The following is a 21,754-nucleotide window of genomic DNA, read 5'->3' as shown; positions in this document are numbered from 1 at the left end:
ACTGAGCTGTAGATACCCAAAAAGCAAGTGGTTTTAAGACTGGGAAATGCTTTTCAAAGCATTGTGAAAGTAGTGTTCTGCTAGCTAGGAAGACAAACATTTCCAGAGCTTTGGGGCATGTACTTCTTGATAAACACATGGATTCTTAGTCTCTCCTCCCACTCCAAGAGTATCAAATCTATTTTATTAACATATTAAGAGCTTAATTCCAGTGTAGGAAAAAAGATGGATTTATGATAATGTTTTAATAGTATCACAGGTGTTTAGGAAGTATTTTTCTGACTCCTGTATATAGGGACACCAGTTGGCTGAGGTGGCAGGAGAAAATTGAGTTTGCATACCACAAAATGAAGGCAGGAAATAGAAAGCCTGATGTTTGTACGCTGGTACCATTTTTGTATGTTTACAAATGATTGAAGACTTGTCCAAAATTCGGTACCAGCATCCATTTAGAAATCTGTATGTATCTAATTTGGTAAAGTTGCTAGGAATTCTCAGTTGATACCAGAGACTTCTGAAAGTCTTTCCATGTCTATCAGATATCTCAAGGTCTCACTTAGACCTTCCAGATCCACTTGCTTCATCCAAGAAAGCTCTTTATGCTTCTGAGCCTCCATGTACTAGCCATGTAGTTAAGGAAGCAGCAGCAATTGCACCAACTCTTAATATTTGCTAATTTAAAATATAAATCTAAGCACAATCTGCCAGTAACCATGGAAACCATGAACAACATGTTGAACTGTACAGTATTTACCATTATCATTCCCATACATCAGGATGGCCATATTGATGTTCTTGAGATACTTGTGGACTCCTGATCAACCCCAGTCAGCATGATTGATAGTCAAGGATTATGGGACTTGTAGTTCACCAACATATGGAGGACACCACATTGACTACTTCATAAAACTGTCATTGTCTTCCTTTGTATGCTATTACAAAATGTGCCGGCTTTCTCATTAAGGTGGCCATTAGATCCTATGGACATAATTTTGGAACAGTGCGCTGTTCCAGAATAGGATTTTAAAAGTATTGTTTGTCAGTCCTCATAATTGCAGTATCTTTTTTATGCCATTGAAGTAACATTATCTTGTAAAAATACTCTGCAGAGATTTCCTGCCTCGTGGATCTGGAATTGTTACCAGGCGTCCCCTCATTCTTCAGCTTATCTTTTCTAAAACAGGTATGTGGTTTTTTCATTGTATTTGAAGAGTGACCCAAGTCCTTGTGTGAATGCTGATATGTCCGTGTGCAGTTTCTTCTTTGACTGTGACTACTCTAGAATGCAGAAATCTTTATTTGCTCTGGTTAACTAGCATTGTTTATGTCTTTGTGGGACTATATTTCAATGTTTTTAACATGTTTCCAAGCCAGTGTCTTTATTAAGTAATTTACTATGCTTTGGTAAAAAACATGGACATGCTTTTTCTGAATACGTTGACTTGACTTGTAAAACAAATATAGATAATGAATCAATCAATTTTGTAGAGTATTAGAATTGTATTCTTAAATCTGAGTCAGGGGAGACTGTGTACAAGTTGAACCAGTGCCCGGCTGCACTTGTGGGCCAGTAAGCTGAAATTGAATCCTGCTAAGACAGAAATTGTGAGTGAGTAGTTTCCAGGTCTAAGAATTAGGAACTTTGCCTATTCTAGATGGGATTGCACTTCCTCTGAATGAATATTGGGGGGCAGTGGGGTGATGAAGTAACCTGGGGATGTCATGCAGCAGTCAAGACTAAGCTGCTGCCTGAGCCACCCTGTTCTAAGGGATTGACCTAAGACAAACAGCAACAACAGTTTGTTGGTCACTGTGCCCAACAAACAGTGCATAGCATGACTATGATAGCATCTCTCCTCACGCTGCCCAGGGTTGGCTGCTCACTTCATCATTCGCAGGAACTGCACTCAACACCTTGGCACCACCAACCTGAGCCAGTGTGCTAAGCAAAAACCAACTTGCAGCACAGCTGTAGCAGCCTCCCCTTTCTGCCCTTTCTTGTGCACTGTGCACTGACTGCCTAGTTTGGTGAAGGTGCACAGGAGCAACTCTGGCGGTCTATTGAAGGTTTTCTGTCGGGTTTTTAAAGAGCTGTCTTATGGTTATGGCTGGCAGACACATTAGATAGCAGAACATCATGTGTCATGGGGTGGTGATAGGCTCTCCTGAGAGTATGGTCCTTAGCAGCTGACCAACCATCCGGGAGTTGCCAACCATTTGGGGCTTTTGGGCACACATTTGCAAACTGGGCAAATTGTTGTGGGCATCTTGCACATCCCACAAGCAAGCACACTCCACAGCCTATTGTACTGGCTTTGGTAGAATGCTTCTTTCAAGCCCAGTTTCAGCAGGGAAAGGATAAAGGGAGAGGACCATGTGGGCACCGTGGAAGACCTCTCTGGGCACATCGTTTGGGACCAAAGCAGCAACACATTGGTAACATAACACAGTAAATGGGCAATGAATATTTGCATAATTTAGGAAATATAGTGTGTCTCCCCCTCCCCTCATATTTTCATCTCATAAAATGAAACTGCTGAGCATGCAGTGCAGCCCTACTAAATCAGGCGTGCAATATAAAGCATTGGGTATAGTTAAAAGTGGTTTTTGGTGAGAGCTCCTGAGTGAGCCCTCAAAAGCTTTTCCAGAGGTGTGAATTCCAATCTGACAAAGCGTTTTCTCTCTTTCAGAATATGCAGAATTTTTGCACTGCAAATCTAAGAAGTTTACAGATTTTGATGAAGTCCGACAGGAGATTGAAGCGGAGACAGACAGGGTTACAGGAACAAATAAAGGCATCTCTCCTGTTCCCATTAACCTGAGGGTGTATTCACCACATGGTAGGTGTGGTTTTGTGCTCTGGATGAACCTTTTAAAAGCAGATATTACTGGACTGAATGCATATATTTGAGGGCTACTGGACTACTCAAGTATCCTGGACTGGAAATATTCAGTAAAATGGAAAGCTATATCTTTATTTGGTACTTAGGGAGTAAGAGTCTGTATATAGCTTAAGCTGTAGGAGGATGTGAAGGCATTAGATACATTATCGTGGTTAAAAAAGACTTTGGGGTCTTATTGTCGTGAGGACAACTAGATAGATCTTCCTAATGGCTTCCTTTCATCCTTGTATGAAAAGACTTCGGCAAAGTTCCTTGAAGTCACAAAGCAAAACTTGATGACCTTCTCAAAAGGAAGTTCTTAACACTGTGCTCATTTTTCTTTTCAGTATTGAATCTGACTTTGATTGACCTTCCGGGTATCACTAAGGTGCCAGTCGGTGACCAGCCCCAGGACATTGAGTACCAGATAAAAGATATGATTTTGCAATTCATCAGCAGAGAGAGTAGCCTGATTCTTGCTGTGACTCCAGCCAACATGGATTTGGCCAACTCAGATGCTCTCAAAATGGCCAAAGAAGTTGACCCACAAGGTAAAAAAAATCCTGATTTTTTTCTCTTTCACATGTTTCAATGATAAATTCCACACAGTTCCATGGCAGAATACTGTAGGGTCTCAAAAATCTCACTCTGAGCTTCTCAGCTAAAATAATTGGGAAGCCCCAAATCATTCTAGGTAGAATGGTCCAGTGCCAATGTGCTTTTTCTATGGTCCTGTGCCAGATACCTTTCTCTGCTAAAATGCTGGTCTTTGAAAGGAATTTTCTAGAGGATCCTGGGAACAGAATGATAGTAACAGAAACCATAAGGTTAGGACAACTGGAACTTAAAATTGCAGGGCAGAACAAGATGGAATAATTCATGCCCTTGGTGGCAATAATTAGTTCTGTGCATTATGAAGTAAAATAAAGAAATCAAGAGCTGTACGAAAGCCCTCATAGTGATGTGCAAAGTTGCTGTGCTAAGCTTATAATTTATTATAATATGTATTGTTGTTCCTGAGAACTTCTTTAATCTCGCACCTGAATATTTGTATCATCTGTTGATCAGCCGTTCTGTTTTCCCCCCTCAGGCTTACGGACAATTGGGGTAATAACCAAACTAGACCTGATGGATGAAGGCACTGATGCAAGAGATGTTCTGGAGAACAAACTTTTACCTTTGCGGAGAGGTAGAAAGCTATTACAACTTATAACAGATGGATATTTGTGTGAATGAACTCAAGTACTGTAGCATTGATCAGATTCATAGACTTGAATAAAATGAGTGTTTGCTAATCAGGCTTGAAGGAAGGAAGGAAGGAAGGAAGGAAGGAAGGAAGGAAGGAAGTACCTGAGCTCTAAACCATCATGCAGTGTGCATTTAATGTGCACTCTGGGTAAAAGGTAAAAAGGTAAAGGTACCCCTGCCCATACGGGCCAGTCTTGACAGACTCTAGGGTTGTGCGCTCATCTCACTCTATAGGCCGGGAGCCAGCGCTGTCCGCAGACACTTCCGGGTCACGTGGCCAGCGTGACAAGCTGCATCTGGCGAGCCAGCGCAGCACACGGAAACGCCGTTTACCTTCCCGCTGGTAAGCGGTCCCTATTTATCTACTTGCACCCGGGGGTGCTTTCGAACTGCTAGGTTAGCAGGCGCTGGGACCGAGCGACGGGAGCGCACCCCGCCGCGGGGATTCGAACCGCCGACCATGCACTCGGCAAGTCCTAGGCGCTGAGGTTTTACCCACAGCGCCACCCGCGTCCAGCACTCTGGGTAAGAAGGAGCAAATGAAAGTAGCTAGTTTTGAAGTCTGCTTGCTGTTTATCTTGTCCCTTTGTCATCCAGAGCATTCCTAAAGCACCCAGATGTACAGGGCTTCTGGCAATCAGCTTTCTTTTCTTCCTAGCATCTTTGGGTGCAAAATGTCAGCAGGATGCATATGGGACGTGATCTGCAACCAAGCTTCATGAAAAAGCCCAATATATTTGACATGAAGTTATCAGATTATTTCTTCCACCCCCTCTTTTGGCAGGAAGCAGTCAGTGGTTGGAGCCATATATTTTCATATACCTGTTGGAAACTTCTCATTTGCACAGTAGAAGGGACCTTAGTGATGATCCTAGCTGAGTGTTGTGCATTTAGAGCCAATTTGTGATCCTGATGAATTACTCTGGCTCTTGTGTAGCTTTTAACTTGATTAGCTTTGTCCAGATTTGATCTCTGTATAGGTCTGTATATGTATAGTAGGTGATGACTCATCTCACCAGCATGAGCTCAGAGTCTGACAAGAGTGGGTTCTTGATTACCCCTTCAATGAATATGCTTGCTATACTGCTCAATATCACAGTTCTGCATTTGAAATAAACAGTGCAAAATAGGCACATTCTCATATTTTATATTTGGGCTGTACCACTTGGTTTTCTGTAAATTTCTGAGTCACAGTGCTTTCATGTACTAAGGGAAACAACTTGTGATATCAGGGTGTGAGGCCAAGTTCCATGGGAAAGAAGCATGCCGTGTAAAAATTCCAGCCAATGGCTGTTGAATGTCCCATTTCATCTCTGCATGGCTTCTTGTCTTTTCAATTAAAATAGGAGCAATTGGCCCTTCTTAATTTTAAGTGTGGATTGTTGTAGAAGCTAGGATTCCCCACTTCTTTTGTACTGTTGCAACTATGCGGCTTTCTGCAGTGGTTGCCCTGTTGTGTCCTAGCTGCTTTCTCTGCATTTGTACTGGGGTCCTGTGCAAAACTTAAGGCAAAAACTAATATATGGAGCTGTCCACTCATAGGCTACATTGGAGTTGTGAACCGGAGCCAGAAGGATATTGATGGTAAGAAGGACATCAGAGCAGCATTGGCAGCTGAGCGCAAGTTCTTCCTTTCCCATCCTGCTTACAGACACATGGCAGACCGCATGGGAACCCCTCACTTGCAGAAGCTGCTCAACCAGGTAGGCTGTTCCTGTGGCATCCTGGCTCTTTAAAGTTGGCTGAACATCACTGTTTCCCCTTAAACCTTGCAGAGATGTTACATTATGGAGGAAGGTGGCTGGTAGCTCTCACCCCAATGTGATTCTCCCCCCTCACTTTTTCTTACTGAAAAAATAATAATCTGCTATTCTTCATTTTATAGCTGGTTTAAACATTTGAAAGAAACAGGGGAGAGCAGAAATAAGAGTCTTTGGTTTTTAGCTTATTTCTCTTTCAGGTATCAGCTTGTTGCTGACATGAAATAAGTATGTAGTCCTGCTAATCTCCCATCATACACAGTTTTCTCCGTGGAATTATTCCAAATGAATATGGATTAAACTTGCTGAAGCAGGAAAAGACCTGTAGATGGTTTCCATAAGCCAGTGCCTGTTTTGGAAGTGTTGAAAGGGCTATGCTGGGAGCAGCCAAGTTTTCTTTTAACTTTGTTCATCCCCAGCAAGGGCAACAAGGAAAGGATTTTGGTGCTAGAAAGAAGGATAAGGTGTTCACCTAGGTGGTGGGCTTGCAGCTTTGTTAGGCTGAGATGGGGATTTAGGCATTCTTGGGGCATATACCAAAGAATCACAGCCTACTCCAGTTTAGAGTTCCATCACACCACAAAGGGGCAGCTGATGGATAGGAATTTTGGTAAATACTGGAGGCAGTTTTGGAAAATTGTATTAAGTTGAATTAACTTGGCAATGATTTGGAAAATCAATAAAAATAATTGGCAAAAAACAGCAACAGTTCCATCACACCACAACTCACCCACTGATCAAGAGCTAAAGAGACAGCCCTCGACCTAGCTGGCTTGAAAGGCAAAGCTGCTTTTATTCAGCACTAAGCAAAACTACTTATAATGATGTTGATATTAAATGATTGCTCTCTTTTTTCCATAGCAATTGACAAACCATATCCGGGAGACTCTGCCATCACTGCGTAGCAAACTCCAGAGCCAGCTTTTGTCCCTTGAAAAAGAAGTGGAGGAATACAAGAACTTCCGCCCTGATGACCCTACGCGGAAAACGAAAGCCTTGCTCCAGTAGGTCAAATCTACATTTAGCTGTGCCTCTCACAAGGGGAGCTTCCTTCCTTTGTTGTGTTGTGCTTTCAGAGGCTAGCTTTCATCTTGAGAAGCATGAAAATGTAGGGTGGTATCCAACTAGTTTTACTCAGAGCAGACCTGTTGAAATTAATGGACCTAACTAGTCATGCTTATTAATTTCAGTGAGTTTATCCTAGGTAAAACTTAGTTGAATATCTGTGTTGTGGCAAACATCCAATGTGCTTCCTCTGCTCATTTTTCACTTGTACGGCATCATTTATGTGTAAGTTGCAGTTCACAATGTTGCATAAGGAAAAAAGTTTGCATACTAGAGAGCATCCTTTTGGATGTATAGGATGCACAAATTACATGTGACTTTTGCATTCATTTACATTCCACATTTGGTCGTAAAGTGCATGTGGAGTGGTATTTTTGTGTAGTATGGTTGTGGAGCAGCAAATCTTTTTTGAAACATAGTTTGAACTTGATCATCTTGACAAGACTGTTGGCCAAAGTTTGAGTATTTTAACATCTTACATTTTTATAATGGATTATATTATGATCAAATCTATTGTTTTTCAGCCTAATTGCATGTTTTGATTTTTCTAAGCAGTTTTCAGATGGCAGCATAAAAAGTTTTATTGTTGTGATAGTGATAGCGTAGTGTGTGCCGAAGTAGTGTACCACTACCAGTAGGAGTAGTGTACCATCTCCTACTACAGTCATACCTCGGGTTAAAGTTGCTTCAGGTTGAGTGTTTTCGGGTTGCGTTCCACGGTGACCTGGAAGTAATGGAACGTGTTACTTCCAGGTTTCGCTGCTCGCGAAAATGATGTCATGCGCAGAAGCGGCGAATCGCAACCCGCACACACGCAGACATGGGTTGCGTTCTCTTCAGGATGCGAACGGGGCTCCAGAATGGATCCCGTTCACATCCAGAGGTACCCCCATATGTATTTTTTGAAAGCTTCCTGGCAAAGAATTAGATTTCATACTTACATGCCAAAAGAAGTTGATCTAGTAAAAAGTGTTACCTTTCACTCTACATTCCTGATTGACTGATAATGGCTTCTGCTCATTCAACAGGCTGTGGCATTATATCAACTTATATAAAAATTTGGTTTTAATTTATATCTGCATAGGATGGTCCAGCAGTTTGCTGTGGACTTTGAGAAGCGGATTGAAGGCTCTGGGGACCAAGTAGACACGTTAGAACTATCAGGTGGAGCCCGAATAAACCGCATCTTCCACGAAAGATTCCCTTTTGAACTTGTCAAGGTAAAAGACATGGGATTTTACCTCCTGGGGTGATTTGCGAGCTACTGCTGGAGGGCATTCCTGATAGAGACAATGCCCCCTACTGGAAGGATCAGACAGGTTCCTCTTAAGCCTTTTGCCACCTCTCCTGGGGGAAGAGTCATCCCTCTCTTGAGACTGACTGATTGCTGTTGGTGACAGTTGGGTCTTTCTTTTCTCTGAAAAAAAGTCTTCTCATCTATAGACTTTTTAGTGTTTACTTTGTGCCAGTTTGTGAGTTCAGTGATTAAGTATGGTGTTTATGCAGGCTATAGCTGTGCATATGAGAGTACTGCTGTATTTTCAACCCACTGTTGACAATCAGCAAGACACATTTCCCCCTCTTAGCAGTGTTCTGTTGCTTGCTAGGAAAGGGCAAAAGTCACAAGTATCTTCTTTGGGCTGCTGATCCAGACCCCTTTGGAAGATCTTATCTAATCATCCAAAGTTAACGAGGCACAATTGGGGTCCCATCCCATAGAAGCAGTTTTATCCTTACAGAACAATATGGAAGAAGGCCATGCAACATGCACCTGCAGACCTAATTTCATTCAAGTGTAGGACACATAATGGGGCTTACTGAACATATCTTGTCTTTATGGCAAAAGGCAGTCCTTAAGGTTAAAATCTCTTAACTTTGCACTCACATTTGTTAGCGGACCATTGGTACTGACCTTGAGGTGTACTAAGGCAAACAAATGCCTCTTCTCCATTCCCAGTGTTTAAAAGATAACAAGAGGCAAGTTTAGTTTTACTTCCATAGCCTGTTGACCTGCTCCCGGCCAGAGTGTTATTTCCAAAGCGCATCCAACAGAGGGAAGATTTCAGCTCTTACTTTATATTGTTGAGTATCTGCTATGATGTGTTGATTTTTGTTATATTATGTTGCTTTGTGTATTTGTGGGCTGGTGAGAGTTGCAGTCCACAACACCTGGAGGGTACCAGCCTGAAGGCTGCTGTAGTGTGTTACATCTCTATTACCAGCCTGATGTCAGCACATTTTTGCTGAAAAACTGAGGTTTTAGTTGGCATCTTACTCGGCACCCAAAAATATCAAAGCAATACAATGTGAACAACAAAATAAAACAGCACAAAATACACTTCAAGTTTCACAGTGAAAACTGCCATTACAAACAGGAGAGGGTTTCAAGAACAGTTGCTGGTGCTGGCGGTCACTACTGTTGTGTGTTAAATGGCCTTGTCTTGCCTGTAGGTTTGAGGTCTGGAGAACAGTTTCCCTGTAGTAGGGAAAATGTAGCAACAGACACTAGCAGGAATAGCAATCTTAAGGTTAAAAAACAGTTAAGTTCCTGGGAAAGTTAAGTACCCGGGAAAGTTAAGTACCCCACCCACACACCCCATCAATTGACAAAGTGTTATGTTTACCAGTGAGTAGTCAATTGACAGTTCACACAGATGTCAGTTTTGTCCCAGGGTGAAATTCAGAGGCTCTACTTGCACTAGACCAAGACAGAGCTTGCCCTTGGGGTTGAATCACAGGGGATGCATGATCCAGAATGCACTCCTTCTACTACTGAGTAGAATGGTCTTTGGCAAGTACGCTGTTCTTGGCTACTAAATAATTTGTATCCTGGATCGTTGCATGAGTTCTCTCTAAGGTGTTTGGTAAGTATGGCTTCTCTAAGGTGCAAGTGTCTGAAGAAGAAAGGAGGGCTCCTCTTTGTGATCAACCAGCAATTTTGTTTCACCCATTTCTACCAGCTTTTGCATTGGGGGCTTTTTATCTTCTAGATGGAGTTTGACGAGAAGGATTTGAGACGAGAAATCAGCTATGCAATCAAAAACATCCATGGTGTAAGGCAAGTATAGGAACAGTAGCTGATTCAATGCAGCACAGTGTTATCTTGTTCTCCAATGATAAACTGTATGTAATGATAACTATCTGGGATGCTAAGGCAAGCTGGTAGTTGGTCTGACATGCCTTCTACTGATGGTGGTTCCCGTTCTGCCCAAGTCAAAAGGAAGAATGTCACTGAGAAGATGAAAGGAGACAGAATGATGATCACCCTGTCACTGTGCCTGGTACTTTACCAAGCCTAAAGGGAGGACCCTTCCTCTGCTTGGAGGAGTTTGAGTGAGAGGCAATGAAAGAGAAAGTCCAGGGCTGTACATCCATTTGCAAATACTTCCAGCACAGCTCATCTGTCAGACAAAACAGCACAGCATTTCTGATTGGTGGCTTTTGCTTCCCCTCCCCTCCAGTTTCAGCACCCTTTATTTCATTTTGTTTATAGATGCAGCAATGGGAAACATGTTTTTAAGATACATTGGGCTTCTTCTGTGAATAGCTAAACTTGAACTCTTGTTAGGACTAAAGGCTTTTAATGCCCATATGAAATGGGCTCAGGATAGGATGTATAGGCCAGGAGTTTCTGTAGTTCTGTTGAGGAATGAACAGTTCCATTTAGACACTATCCTTTTGGGGCAATAGCACTCAAGATCCATTGCTTCAAGTATAATCACCTTCTATTTATCTCCTTCCCCCTCCTATCCTTTATCTGTAATGTCTTTGCCCTGGCCAGCTTTTATTCTATCCTTTTTCTTGTCAAGGCCTTTGGTTTCTTAATTATTATCTGGGGGCAGGGTGTGTGTTCTTTTCCCTAAAACCCATATCCTTTTCCTTTCTTGCCTATCTGCCTTCTGTCTTATATTTTGATCTAGAATAAAAAGCTTCTTAGAAAGAAGAAACCCTCTGTAAACACCTACAGTTTAGAATTCAATTTGCAAAAATGTCTTTCTGTAGCAAAGACTAGAGTTCATTCCCCTCTTTTGTCTTATCAATTTTTTTTTCATTTTCTGATGCCCTTATTCTACCTTTTGAACTTTATTATTTAAATGGGAGAGGGCTGGGTGCAGTGGAAGGTTTTAATAGTTGCGGGAGGGAATTGTGTTCTAGAATGTTGACAGTCTTTAAACCTGTTCTCTTCCCCCTCCTTGTTTTTCTTCTCTGCCATGTCTTGCCTTCCTTTCTCCTGCGTGTGGATGACTAGGACGGGGCTGTTCACACCAGACTTGGCATTTGAGGCCATTGTGAAAAAACAGTTGGTGAAGCTGAAAGAGCCTTGTCTGAAATGTGTCGACCTGGTTATTCAGGAGTTAATCAATACATTTAGACAGTGTACCAGTAAGGTATTGAACTAGCTGGAGGCAGCCTAGCCCTTACTGAGTGGGCTGGGAAAACCTGCCAAAACTGCACTGTTCTAATCTGCTCAACTTGCCTAACACAACCTCCAGGAAGAGCTACAAGCATCTTCTAAAATCCTGATTGGCTGGTGTTAAGATGGGATTGGGGTTTACTCTGCAGGGGAGACTATCAAGTTTCATAGGCTTTTACAAAAATGTTAAACTGTCTTACAACATGGTCCAGATTGCAGTCTTGAAATTGTGGCTCACTGCAAGCAGGATTGGTCTGTGCTTTAAGCTTCTCCTGCTTTTATCCTCTGCCTGCAAATAGAAGCTGCTGTTAGCTCTCTGGAGGTTGGCTAGGTCTGTGGGTAGATTCTTCTTGGATCTTGGCCCTTCTCTAAGTGCATGGCTTCTTGATCTGCCATTTAAACCGCTCCCTCAGGTTTTTTGCAAAGTCATGGCTGTTAGAAGGTCATGCTGCTGTTTGGGCAAATTAGCTTCAAATGCACTGATTGGCATAATGAACCATTTCCAGTCTAAAGGCCATCTGTTGGGAATTCATTTCACTGTTTCAGTGTGGTTGTCCCATCTACATGCATATTGAAAAACTGACCTGTCAAAGAGCTAGCTTCTCCCCTGCTTAATTTGCTGAAATCGACAGCAGGGTGTACAAACTGAGGCTCCAGGATCATGCTGCCTAATTGTGTGCCCTCTGGACAAGAACTTTGATCTTCAGCAGAGTAGCGAAGGTGCTGCTCTTAAGAGCGGTTTACATTGCTTGCTTGTTACAGTGGTGTATGCTGTAGGACTCCGGGTCCATTTCTGACAAAGGAGTTGTGTGCTTTTGTTGTTATGTGAAGAAGCCAGCACTTGCTCTCCAAGGTCCTTCAAATCCCGACTACCCTGATGCAGCAGAATCTGCATCTGTCTTCTGGCCCACAAGGTATCTGAGTAGAGTTTGGGCAGCTTTCTTGAATTCAGATACCAAAGGATTTTGTACAGGAGTCATTCCCCAAAGAAGTGCTCCTAATCTGAGCAGCAACTGATGAAGTGGGGGGCAGGGAAGTGGCAGAATTGTGAAACAGGGAGCAATTTTGGACACCATCATGAAGAGGATTGACTCTAAATCCAGCTTTTTCAAGACCGGAGGGTCACTTGCCAGGGGAAATATCATTCCTTGCAAGCGAAATGAGCCAGTGAAACAGAAATGAAAGGTTAAATGCTGACTGCTGAGGCAGGCCTCATTCTTATGGATATGACCAGTCTTTATTGTACCACTTCAGATGATGGAATGCTCCTTATTACAGAACATTTCCCCCTTATAGAGAAGCAGCATGTTAGAGAGAAGGGTTCTAGGCTTTCAGTATTCCTGACACATTAGTAGAGATGCTGTTTTTATGTATGGAGGAACATTGATTCATGTGAGCCCCATTCCTAGTATTCCCATTCCAGGCACAAGTTGACTACAGCAGTCACAGTGTGGAATTCTAGCATCTTAGGCTCAAAGCTTCAGTAGAAGTGCTAATTATATCAGGTTGCAAGGTCAATAACGTGTTAATTGAAAATAGCAACCATCACCAAATACTGTAAGTATACAGCTCTTCACCCTCCTTCCATCTGCTAACAGATGCCTGCCAAGTACTGTTTCGGAACATGGAAGACTCTAGTGCAATGGTAGCCAACCTTTTTGCCAAGTTTGCCACAAATGGGATCACTCCAGTTGTGTTCTGTCGTTCTGTAGCCCCCCAAACCCATGCCCGAGAGAGTTTTGATTGTAGTCAAACATGATGGCGAGCAGGCTGCAGAGTAGCACTAGAGGTGGGCAGGGCATACCTGACCTGACACAGCCTGACCCTGAGGCCTTTCTGCCTCACTTTAGGAGTGCAACAAATTACTTGCGGCATCCTTGCCATAGATTAGCCATTCATACTCTAGAATCAAATGGGGCACAGTAAGAAGCAAGCATGACCTGTTTTTTCAGTTTTGGGGAGCCGTTTAAAAAAACAGGTTTTTATCCACTTTGCCAAGCACACTCATACTGCAAGGGGCAGGCAGGACATAGTCCCTTTGCAGAAATACTTGAAGCTAATTTGAAGCCTGCTGAGCAGCTCAGCTCCTGGAAGGGAGTAGTTCCTTGTCAAGAGTTTGGCAATGCAAGAAGGATCTTCCTGAGGAAGTGCTGCTGCTTTTTCCCTTTGCACATTACTAACCTTTTGAATCTCTTTCTTCCCCTCTCTGTCACTTTTTTTATTTTCCTGCTTTTCTTTGGAATCTCTCCTTTCTGTTCGCGCTTTCTGCATGGTGCAGGACGGGGCTCTTCACACCTGACATGGCTTTTGAAGCTATAGTGAAAAAACAGATTATAAAGCTCAAAGAGCCCAGTTTGAAGTGTGTTGATCTGGTGGTCTCAGAGCTGGCCATGGTCATTAAAAAGTGTGCAGAGAAGGTAATGAGTCTCTACTCTTTTATTTCCCCTCCCCATCTCCCTCTCACCTGGAATATGGCTACTTGCGGTGCCCAGCTAAAAGGAAATTTGAATGCTTTCAGTGAGGGCAGTCTGTGCCTGAGCAGAGCCAAAGCCACAGCAGCTGCCATTCTTTTTTCATTATTTGAATACTGCTTTTATGTTTCAAGAAATCTCAAAGCAGTTTACATCTCAGTAGAAATCACTTAATTGTATAAAAATACAAAATAATAATAATGGGAGGGACAGCTGCATCCTCTCTGAGGAATGTCCATCAGACTGTTGAATTGTCCAGTTTGGCTTCACAGCAGGGTCCCACAGAGACATTGCACTGGTGTTGCTTGGACTGTAGTAGCGGTAGTCGAACATGCTTTGAAAAGTGGCTAAATCTCAGGAGCACTTCCTGTAATACAAGGCTACGTTTTTCAGCTGCTCTGTGCCAAAAGAAGCTTGTTTCAGTGCTGAAGCATGAAAAGAGCTCTGGCATTTATCTGTTCTAAGAGTATCTTGGTAATATGTAATCCCCACCTTCCACAGTGACTTGTGGGTAGGCCTATCATTTAATCAAAAAGAAAGCAGCTCTCATTCTTTTTCCTGTGGCACTAAGAAGCCAGTCTCATGTGTTCCTTCTGCTAAACTCCACAGAGGTCTTGGGCTGTTTCCCAGACAAAAGCCATGGGGAGCATAGGGTGCACATCAAACACCCAGAAAAACATTTTGTATCTTTATTGAACTGGCAAAAGAAAACCCACCCCAAATCCCTCTTACTTTGTGCTTTTGCCCTGTCCCAGTGGTAAAATTGAGAGATAGCCCAGCCTCTTCTCTTCTGCTCTCTATATGTGTGTCTATAATTGATGCTTAAGACTGCAGTGATCTGATCTCTTCTCCGCTTGTCCTCAGCTTGGTTCTTACCCTAGGCTTCGAGAAGAAACAGAGAGAATTGTTACGACATACATCAGAGAACGAGAAGGGAAAACTAAGGACCAGGTGAGCAGGTTTTTTGTTTACTCACCAGATAACCTCTGGGCTGACTGAGAATAGTAGAATCAGAATCTACAATGACTTTCTCAACTGACAATCACAGCAAAGTGAACCCCTTCTTTGCTCAGCTTTCTCAGGGTTTCCATTGAGCTGGAATTGCTTGTTATAGCAGTGCAGAAAGTACTGAGCTCTTGTGTGGCTATGCATAAGAAGATAATCAAGGCAAGGTCCTTTTCACAGGCTTCAGTGTGCAGAAGAGTAGTCTAAATGGGCTCTTTCTCATGATGTTGTCATGCAGCTGAGCTGGTTTTGTCTTCTCTCCAGATTCTCCTGCTGATTGACATAGAGCTGTCCTACATCAACACTAACCACGAAGATTTCATTGGATTTGCCAAGTGAGTATCTGCTACCAAATAAACACCAAGAGATGCTTGGCTCGCATGTCACAGTAAACTGCAGTTAAATGTTTAACTACGGTCTAATGTGAATGGGCAGTGTGGAGTCACATATTATCTAAGTCCTGCTCAGTGAATAGCAAGCTTGTAGTTTGTTGTTCCTAGCATTGAGTCGAGAAGAAGCAAAGCAGCATGCATTAGTACACTGCTCATTCATTGCAAATCATAGTTAACTAGAGTTGCCCCCACCCCTTAAGCAAGGGTTCGGTTCTGATTCCCCATGTGCGTAAGAGAAAATCGCGTAACTGGGGAGCACCCTCTAAACACCCTTCAGGCTCCCTCTCTGTTGCTCTCTCTCCTATCCTTATGACAATTACTATATCCCAAAACATCTACAACTAGAATTGAATCTGTGGGGCTGGCTAGAGGATGTGTGGGAAATTGCCTGCTTCTGTTCTACCACTCGCATCAGCTCTTAGGCAGGGAAGCTGAGCAGCGTAAACAAAGCCCTGCTGTGTCTCCAATCTCTTTTGGGGCTTCCTCCGCTCTCACTGGGCTCCAGGGAGGGTCTCCTCATGAGCCAAGAGGACTCTCCAGCTCCTGCCAGGGTTTGAATTAAATTATTTATTCCCCTGTGCTGTGCATATACAGTTGCATGTAAATCTGTTGTTGGGGGGGCACTCCTGTATTAATTATGGTTTAATATTGCATGTGAATCAGGCTACTGGGAAACATTATACGGCCCAAATAGTACTGCTGATATAGGAAATGAGGAGAGGTTTTTTTGGCCAAGCAGAAGAGAGCATCTTGTGATTGGGTGACTGCCTGGAAGTACAGATCTCATGATTTGGGTTAACCGAAATCAAATAACTAGAAGCTGAAACTAGTCGTGTGTGGTTGAGATCAAACTTGCATTTTGGAGAAGTTAATGAACTTAAATCTCAAATGCTTGATGAAAAGGTAACAATGAGAGATATGTGTGTGAGAGAGAGGGAGGGAGGGACAAAACTTATTTTTGGCTTTCCTTTGTGACCTATCCTATTTTCGGAGCAAGCAACTTGGGTGCTTTTAAAAAAAAAAGCCAGTTAAATGAAAACAATTATTAGATCTTTATCACTTACAATGACTTTAACCTGCCCTATCACAAAGACATGTCTAACTAGCAAAAGCCAGCCAAAATAGGAAGGTCTTATGCCACTTCAGAAATACTATTTGGCAAGTCTCCCAGGAAAGTGCGCAATGCAGCCTATGGGAATGCCTCTGTCTAATGAGTAGCCTGACGTTGTGCACTAATAATATTGAGGGTAACCTCATGTGAGCTGTTGTAAGTTGTGTTGGGACATAGGAAAGGAGAATTGCTTGTAGGCATGTAGGGCTCCAGGGCTTTGTAGGATAAAAACACTTTGCATGGTGCTCTGAGGGACATAGGGAGTTATGGAAGATGATGGAGGACTGATGCATTGTTTTCAGGGTGCCTGCCATCACTGCTGTGATGAAGTTTGAAGTAAGCAATTGCAGTCCCTTGGTATAGCACGTTACAGTGATCTTATCTTAGGCTTTCAAATTCAAAAATAATGGTTGCAGAATCTAAATATGGCAAAAGGGAGTGCATATTTTTTCCCATGTGGAAGGCTCGCTTGACTTAGAAGTACAATCTGGACTTCAACATGCAGCAGCCAATTCAGAAGCCCCTTGGGTTCTGGTGATTACTTTTTTAAAAATTTCATCTTGTCACCTCTGATGCAAACAGGTCTTTAGATAAAGGACTCAAGGGTGGGTACCCTTCAACACTGATGACAATATATATCAGTTGCCTGCAGTTACCCTGACTTCCCCCAGTACTATTTTTATCCAGCTGTCGCACACCCTTTCTAGTTAGCTTTCTGCTTCTGCTTTTCCCCATTAGATCTTACTTGTTTCTTCATGGCTTGCCTCATTGTACATTTACATTTGGGTCCCTGAGTCTGTGCCTCCTTTTCCTCTGTGATTGGACAGACACTTCCAGTTTTTAAAGGAAGTGTCTTGCTTTTTCTAGCCCCCTTGACTCTTTAGACATGTTGGCATCTAGTTTTGACAGGTTTATGTGCTTTCTAACATACGGGATGTTTGGATTGATCCTGTTTAAAGCAATTATAAACTCCCAAAGAATTCCCAAAGAATCAGACCTTCCTAGTGTTACATTTTAGTCTTTTAAATTCTCATTCATAACTTTCCTGCTAGTTGAGAACGTAAGTGTGTTGATAGCATTATGTCTAATAAATGAATCATCGCAAATCAAAATGCCAGTAACCATTGTGAACATTACTTTACAACCATTTTGTTGTCAAATGAGTCTCACCAACTAGGAAAATGACCAAAATGTTCCTGCAGATTAAATCACCTGCAGATGATTAGTAGTCTCTCCCTATAGTTCTACTTGTCTTGGAGGTGGCAATGTTTCTTAAAACGCTATTTTGGTGGTCATGAACTTACTGCTTACCTAAATCCTAGGATCCAGTATCTTTTGACTGTTTCCCAGTGCCATTCTTCTAGCTGACTCCTGATTTCTCTTTAGTGGTCTGTCTAGATACCATTCTATTCACAGCCTTCGTAACAAAACAGAGCACATACCATTCACACAAATTATGTATACCTTTAATGATGTACTTGTAAATGATCAGATCTTCCATGAGTGACTCCCAAGAAATATCCTAGGGTTACACAAAGTTATGGCTACATTTATGTGGAATGGCACTTAATTTCTTCAGTGTGGTGTCCTTGTGCCTTAAGGTTATAATTTCCCACACCGTTACAGGAACAGCCATCATGGGATTGAGACCTTTCCCTCTATATCCCTAGAAATCTCCACTAGGTGCCTTTGTGAGTCTTTTCCTGTTCCTCAAGCTCACCACTGTAGTTCTAGCTGCTAAAAAACCTGCTTGTTCTTTAAGATTCAGAAGCTTATTGCTGTGTGCACACCCACAGCCTCTGCACAGAATAGACACTTCTATATATGATGCTTAGTGCAAAAATTAGGACAACCTGTACTCACTTGCCAGCTTTCAAGCATGTGAATTAAACACATTTGTAACATTAATATGAATGTAAGATAAAATACTACTTTTTCTCTTTTCGCATAAAACATTTCATGTTCATTTTATAAATGTAATATATGAACTACTCCTGATTTTTTTTGTAGGGGCCTGTAAGCAGAATTTTCAGGACATCAAGTCCAAATGATCTCAGTAGGAGGTCCCTGAACCCTTACCACTTATTTCCCTTTTATTCTGTATTGCTGCTCCTAGAGCTTCTGTTATTGGATGACTTAGAAACATTGTAAATGCATTTTAAGAAATGCTGTTTGGCATCAGCCCAGCAAGCAGCTCAGGCATAGTGTCCTGTTCACATACTCCTTCCATTCCCCATTTCTCTCTCTCCTCCTCATGTAATTTGTGTGCAGTCTATTTATGTATCCTTTCACACTTAATTTACAGTTCCTTCTTTTTCCTCCATCTCACGTTTCTCTCTCTCTTTGACTCACCTTGCTCTTCCCTCTGGATGCCTCAAACCTCTCCCAAATCTCCCCAGCTGTTACACTGAGCAGCGCATGGTGGCTGGGTGCGTATCTGCCTGTGAGAGTTTATCCTTATTAGGTCTAGAGTGTAGCTTGCCTAACCCTTTGGAGAGCTTGTTGAAGGGGCTGTATGAAGACTGTGGTGAGGATTGGTTAGTGGAGACGTGTTCCCATAAATCTGCTCTCCAGTGGCAAGTGCCCCTCACCCTCTGGCAAGCAGAGTGACCGGTAGTATGTAGGTCCTCTCACTTGAAATTTCATTTGTGCTGCAGATTAGACAAAGTAAGCAACAGCAGGAATTTCTTTTGAGAAGAAATTCAAAAGAGTGGAAGAGATTCTTTCCTTTTTCTGGGTGGCACAATCCAGAAATAGCCTTTCCCTTTCCTAAGCCTTTTGCATGTCTGAATCAACTAGGGAGAAGAGAAAGGCATAGTGGTAAGCATAGTAATGGTTGGCTAGTAAGATATACCAACATTATGGAGCCCTGAGTGGCTAGCCTTGGAACACATAGTAAATGTGTCTGTTGTAACTGGTAGGAGGCAAGCTGCACCCAGCCAGCAGAGGACCCCAGAATTATTCCACTAATTAGTTGTGAAAATTGACAATCCTGCAAGACAGTCTAACATCCCATTGATTGAAACACTAGGGTGTTCTCTCCATATGCTACCAGGCAGGTTCTTTCAAGAAAAGATTCACTGGGGCCTGGACTAGGCAGTGTCTTCCACTTCCTCCCTAAAGTCTTTTGCCTCTGTAGTGTGCAGTCACAGGTTGAAGGCCCTGTCTCCCTCTGGTTTAGATCTGAAGTGGGATACTTCAGAACCGCTGTGAATGTATAGAGTGTCTTTGTGGTGGAAAAATCTGTCGTATGGCATGTATCACTTCAGCTCCATTGCTGGTGAACTTTCTCCTTCAAGGGTTGGCATTTCCCTATCTGCACCTCTAATTTTGCTTGACTTGAACAGGAATGAATGTGTTGGTGATTCTGTGTATCTAACATGCAAGTTTACCTTTTTTTCCACACCCAGTAGGTATGTTTAATGTAAAACCATCTCTTTTCTTGCAGTGCACAGCAAAGGAGCACCCAAGCAAATAAGAAAAGAGCAATCCCAAATCAGGTACTGATGCATGTCTCCTTCCTTTAGCCAAGTAGAACATAGTGTCAGCATACTAAGTCCAGCCTGTTGGGCACACTGTGTAGTTGTGCAGAGTTGAACAGGCTTGTGAACATGGCATAGTTTTATAAGAAGAAGTGCCACCCTTGCCTTATGTCATTTGAAGACAGAAAATGACTTGGAGCTGGTCACAAGGTGCAGAAAGTACAGTGCCTCCACCAAAATAAATCATTTATCCTTCAGTTGTGACCACAAATCTATGCCAATATGAACACAAGTAGAAGAGAGAAACTTCAAGGCAGAAGAATAAAACAACAAAGGAACATTTTCAGTCTTGTGTCCCTTTTGTTTCTGAGCAGCAAGACTTGAGCAAAGGACTGGAAACAAAACTGGTGCATAAAGTTAGTCTCTATATAATGTATCTGCGTATGTTAATTCTTGTTTGGAAAGACAGTAATGGAACATTAACACTGAACAATTATAATTAATTGCATGTAACTTTTTTCTTTTACTGTTTTTTTCTGCTTTTCCTTTTTTCCAACCATTTTTGTGCTTCCTGCTTCTCCCTTCCCCTTCTACTCTCATTATTTGATTTTCTTCACTGTTCTGTCCCCTCATCCTGCTTTTCCTTATTTTACCTGCACCACTAATTTTGCCAACCTGTAAAGGGTGAGATACTGGTAAGTACCTGTATAATGTGCTAGTGACTGATATGTAAAATTTGGTGATGGAGACTTCCTTGCCCAGCAAAAGTAAAGGTCCCCAAGTTGGGTAACCTCTTTGCCTCAAACAAAGTGCACTTAATTGTACAGAAAAGCAAGCAACTTCAAATGGCATTCCAGGAGATCCAGGCATGGGAACCATCTTTCTAAATTTAGTTGCTACTGTTGAAATCTTGGGCTTATCAAGTAGGCAATGAATGAAACTGTAAGTAGTAAAGGTAGCTTTCTGAACCCTTCATTTTAGCCTGAGGTTTGATTTTAGCCCTAACCCTCCTTGGATCAGAAATCAGGTGACATTGTCCTTATTTAATATCTCATCTTCATGCCTTTTCTTCAAGCTGACGTATACGGCTGAAGGGAGATCCACTTAGCTGGAGTCCAGTGACACTCAAGCAACTGAGACTTGTGAGTCTTAGCTATAAAAGTAAGCATGAGGCTGCCAGACTTGGGTATGACACCCACCATACCAACAGAGCACAATGGAAGGATAAAGGTGCCAGTGAACCTTGGCTGGTAACTGCAGCATTCTGAGCTTCTGCTCTGTCTGCTAGCATTCCTGGTTATTTTCTCCCTTGAGACCTTGTGTTCTTCCTACCTGGTAAGACTCAAGTGGACAGCATCATGTATTGTACTATGTTCTACACCCAGCTTGGTCGGCAGTTGTCACAAACGTACTCCATGTTAGTTTTCATCTTGATGTGTTCATATCTCCATCTAAAATCTCAGCTGCTGCTGCCTTCTCTATAATTAGTGAGGCACAGAGGTATTTGCTTGCCCTATCATTACTATGTGGCCCTTTCCCTTGTCTGGTGAGACAAGTGTTGCTCTATGCTTTTCCTTTAAGTGCACTAGATTCTAAGAAATGTGGGTGGATCGGTTGCTCCATGATTAAACAAACTGATACAGCCCTTTGAACTCATAGTCCCTGAAGGATGTGTTGTGGATGGGAATCTTGGAGTTGGAAATCAAATGGTTACATTGCTTACTCTACAAGAAAATGGAATCGCCAGAAACTTTTGGATGTAAGTGAGAAGAACAATTCTTAATAAAACAGATGCAGAGGTGCTCCTCCTCTCATTCTGTCCTGGAAATAATTTTCACATGTACTTGGTGCAAGAATATTGCACTATGTACTATTGTGACACATATGCTAGCTTTGATGCATATGTGTTAACTTTGCTCAGATC

At 42.4% G+C, this 21,754-nt stretch overlaps 1 protein-coding gene across 12 annotated transcripts in view; it reads left to right on the top strand.

The window, feature by feature from the left end:
• DNM2 (dynamin 2) overlaps positions 1 to 21,754 on the top strand; it is a 61,729-nt gene that overhangs the window by 15,211 nt on the left and 24,764 nt on the right. For 3 of the 12 annotated variants that reach the window (XM_077920924.1, XM_077920927.1, XM_077920922.1), the window contains exons 2-15: positions 1,110 to 1,183; positions 2,691 to 2,840; positions 3,230 to 3,433; positions 3,973 to 4,071; positions 5,673 to 5,833; positions 6,752 to 6,894; positions 8,040 to 8,175; positions 9,946 to 10,013; positions 11,205 to 11,343; positions 14,705 to 14,791; positions 15,110 to 15,180; positions 18,748 to 18,777; positions 19,797 to 19,848; positions 20,514 to 20,525. In XM_077920924.1, the coding sequence (XP_077777050.1) occupies positions 1,110 to 1,183; positions 2,691 to 2,840; positions 3,230 to 3,433; positions 3,973 to 4,071; positions 5,673 to 5,833; positions 6,752 to 6,894; positions 8,040 to 8,175; positions 9,946 to 10,013; positions 11,205 to 11,343; positions 14,705 to 14,791; positions 15,110 to 15,180; positions 18,748 to 18,777; positions 19,797 to 19,848; positions 20,514 to 20,525 (1,426 nt within the window). Of the gene's footprint in view, positions 1 to 1,109; positions 1,184 to 2,690; positions 2,841 to 3,229; positions 3,434 to 3,972; positions 4,072 to 5,672; positions 5,834 to 6,751; positions 6,895 to 8,039; positions 8,176 to 9,945; positions 10,014 to 11,204; positions 11,344 to 13,647; positions 13,787 to 14,704; positions 14,792 to 15,109; positions 15,181 to 18,747; positions 18,778 to 19,796; positions 19,849 to 20,513; positions 20,526 to 21,754 lie in introns of all 12 variants that reach the window. The other 9 variants (XM_028712603.2, XM_028712601.2, XM_028712604.2 and 6 more) reach the window with 6 other exon arrangements.

The sequence above is a fragment of the Podarcis muralis genome, chromosome 17 (assembly GCF_964188315.1).
Source record: "Podarcis muralis chromosome 17, rPodMur119.hap1.1, whole genome shotgun sequence".
NCBI classification, from domain to species: domain Eukaryota; kingdom Metazoa; phylum Chordata; class Lepidosauria; order Squamata; family Lacertidae; genus Podarcis; species Podarcis muralis.
The sequence above is the reverse complement of the archived record's forward strand: the minus strand, read 5'-3'. Positions and strand labels throughout refer to the sequence as shown.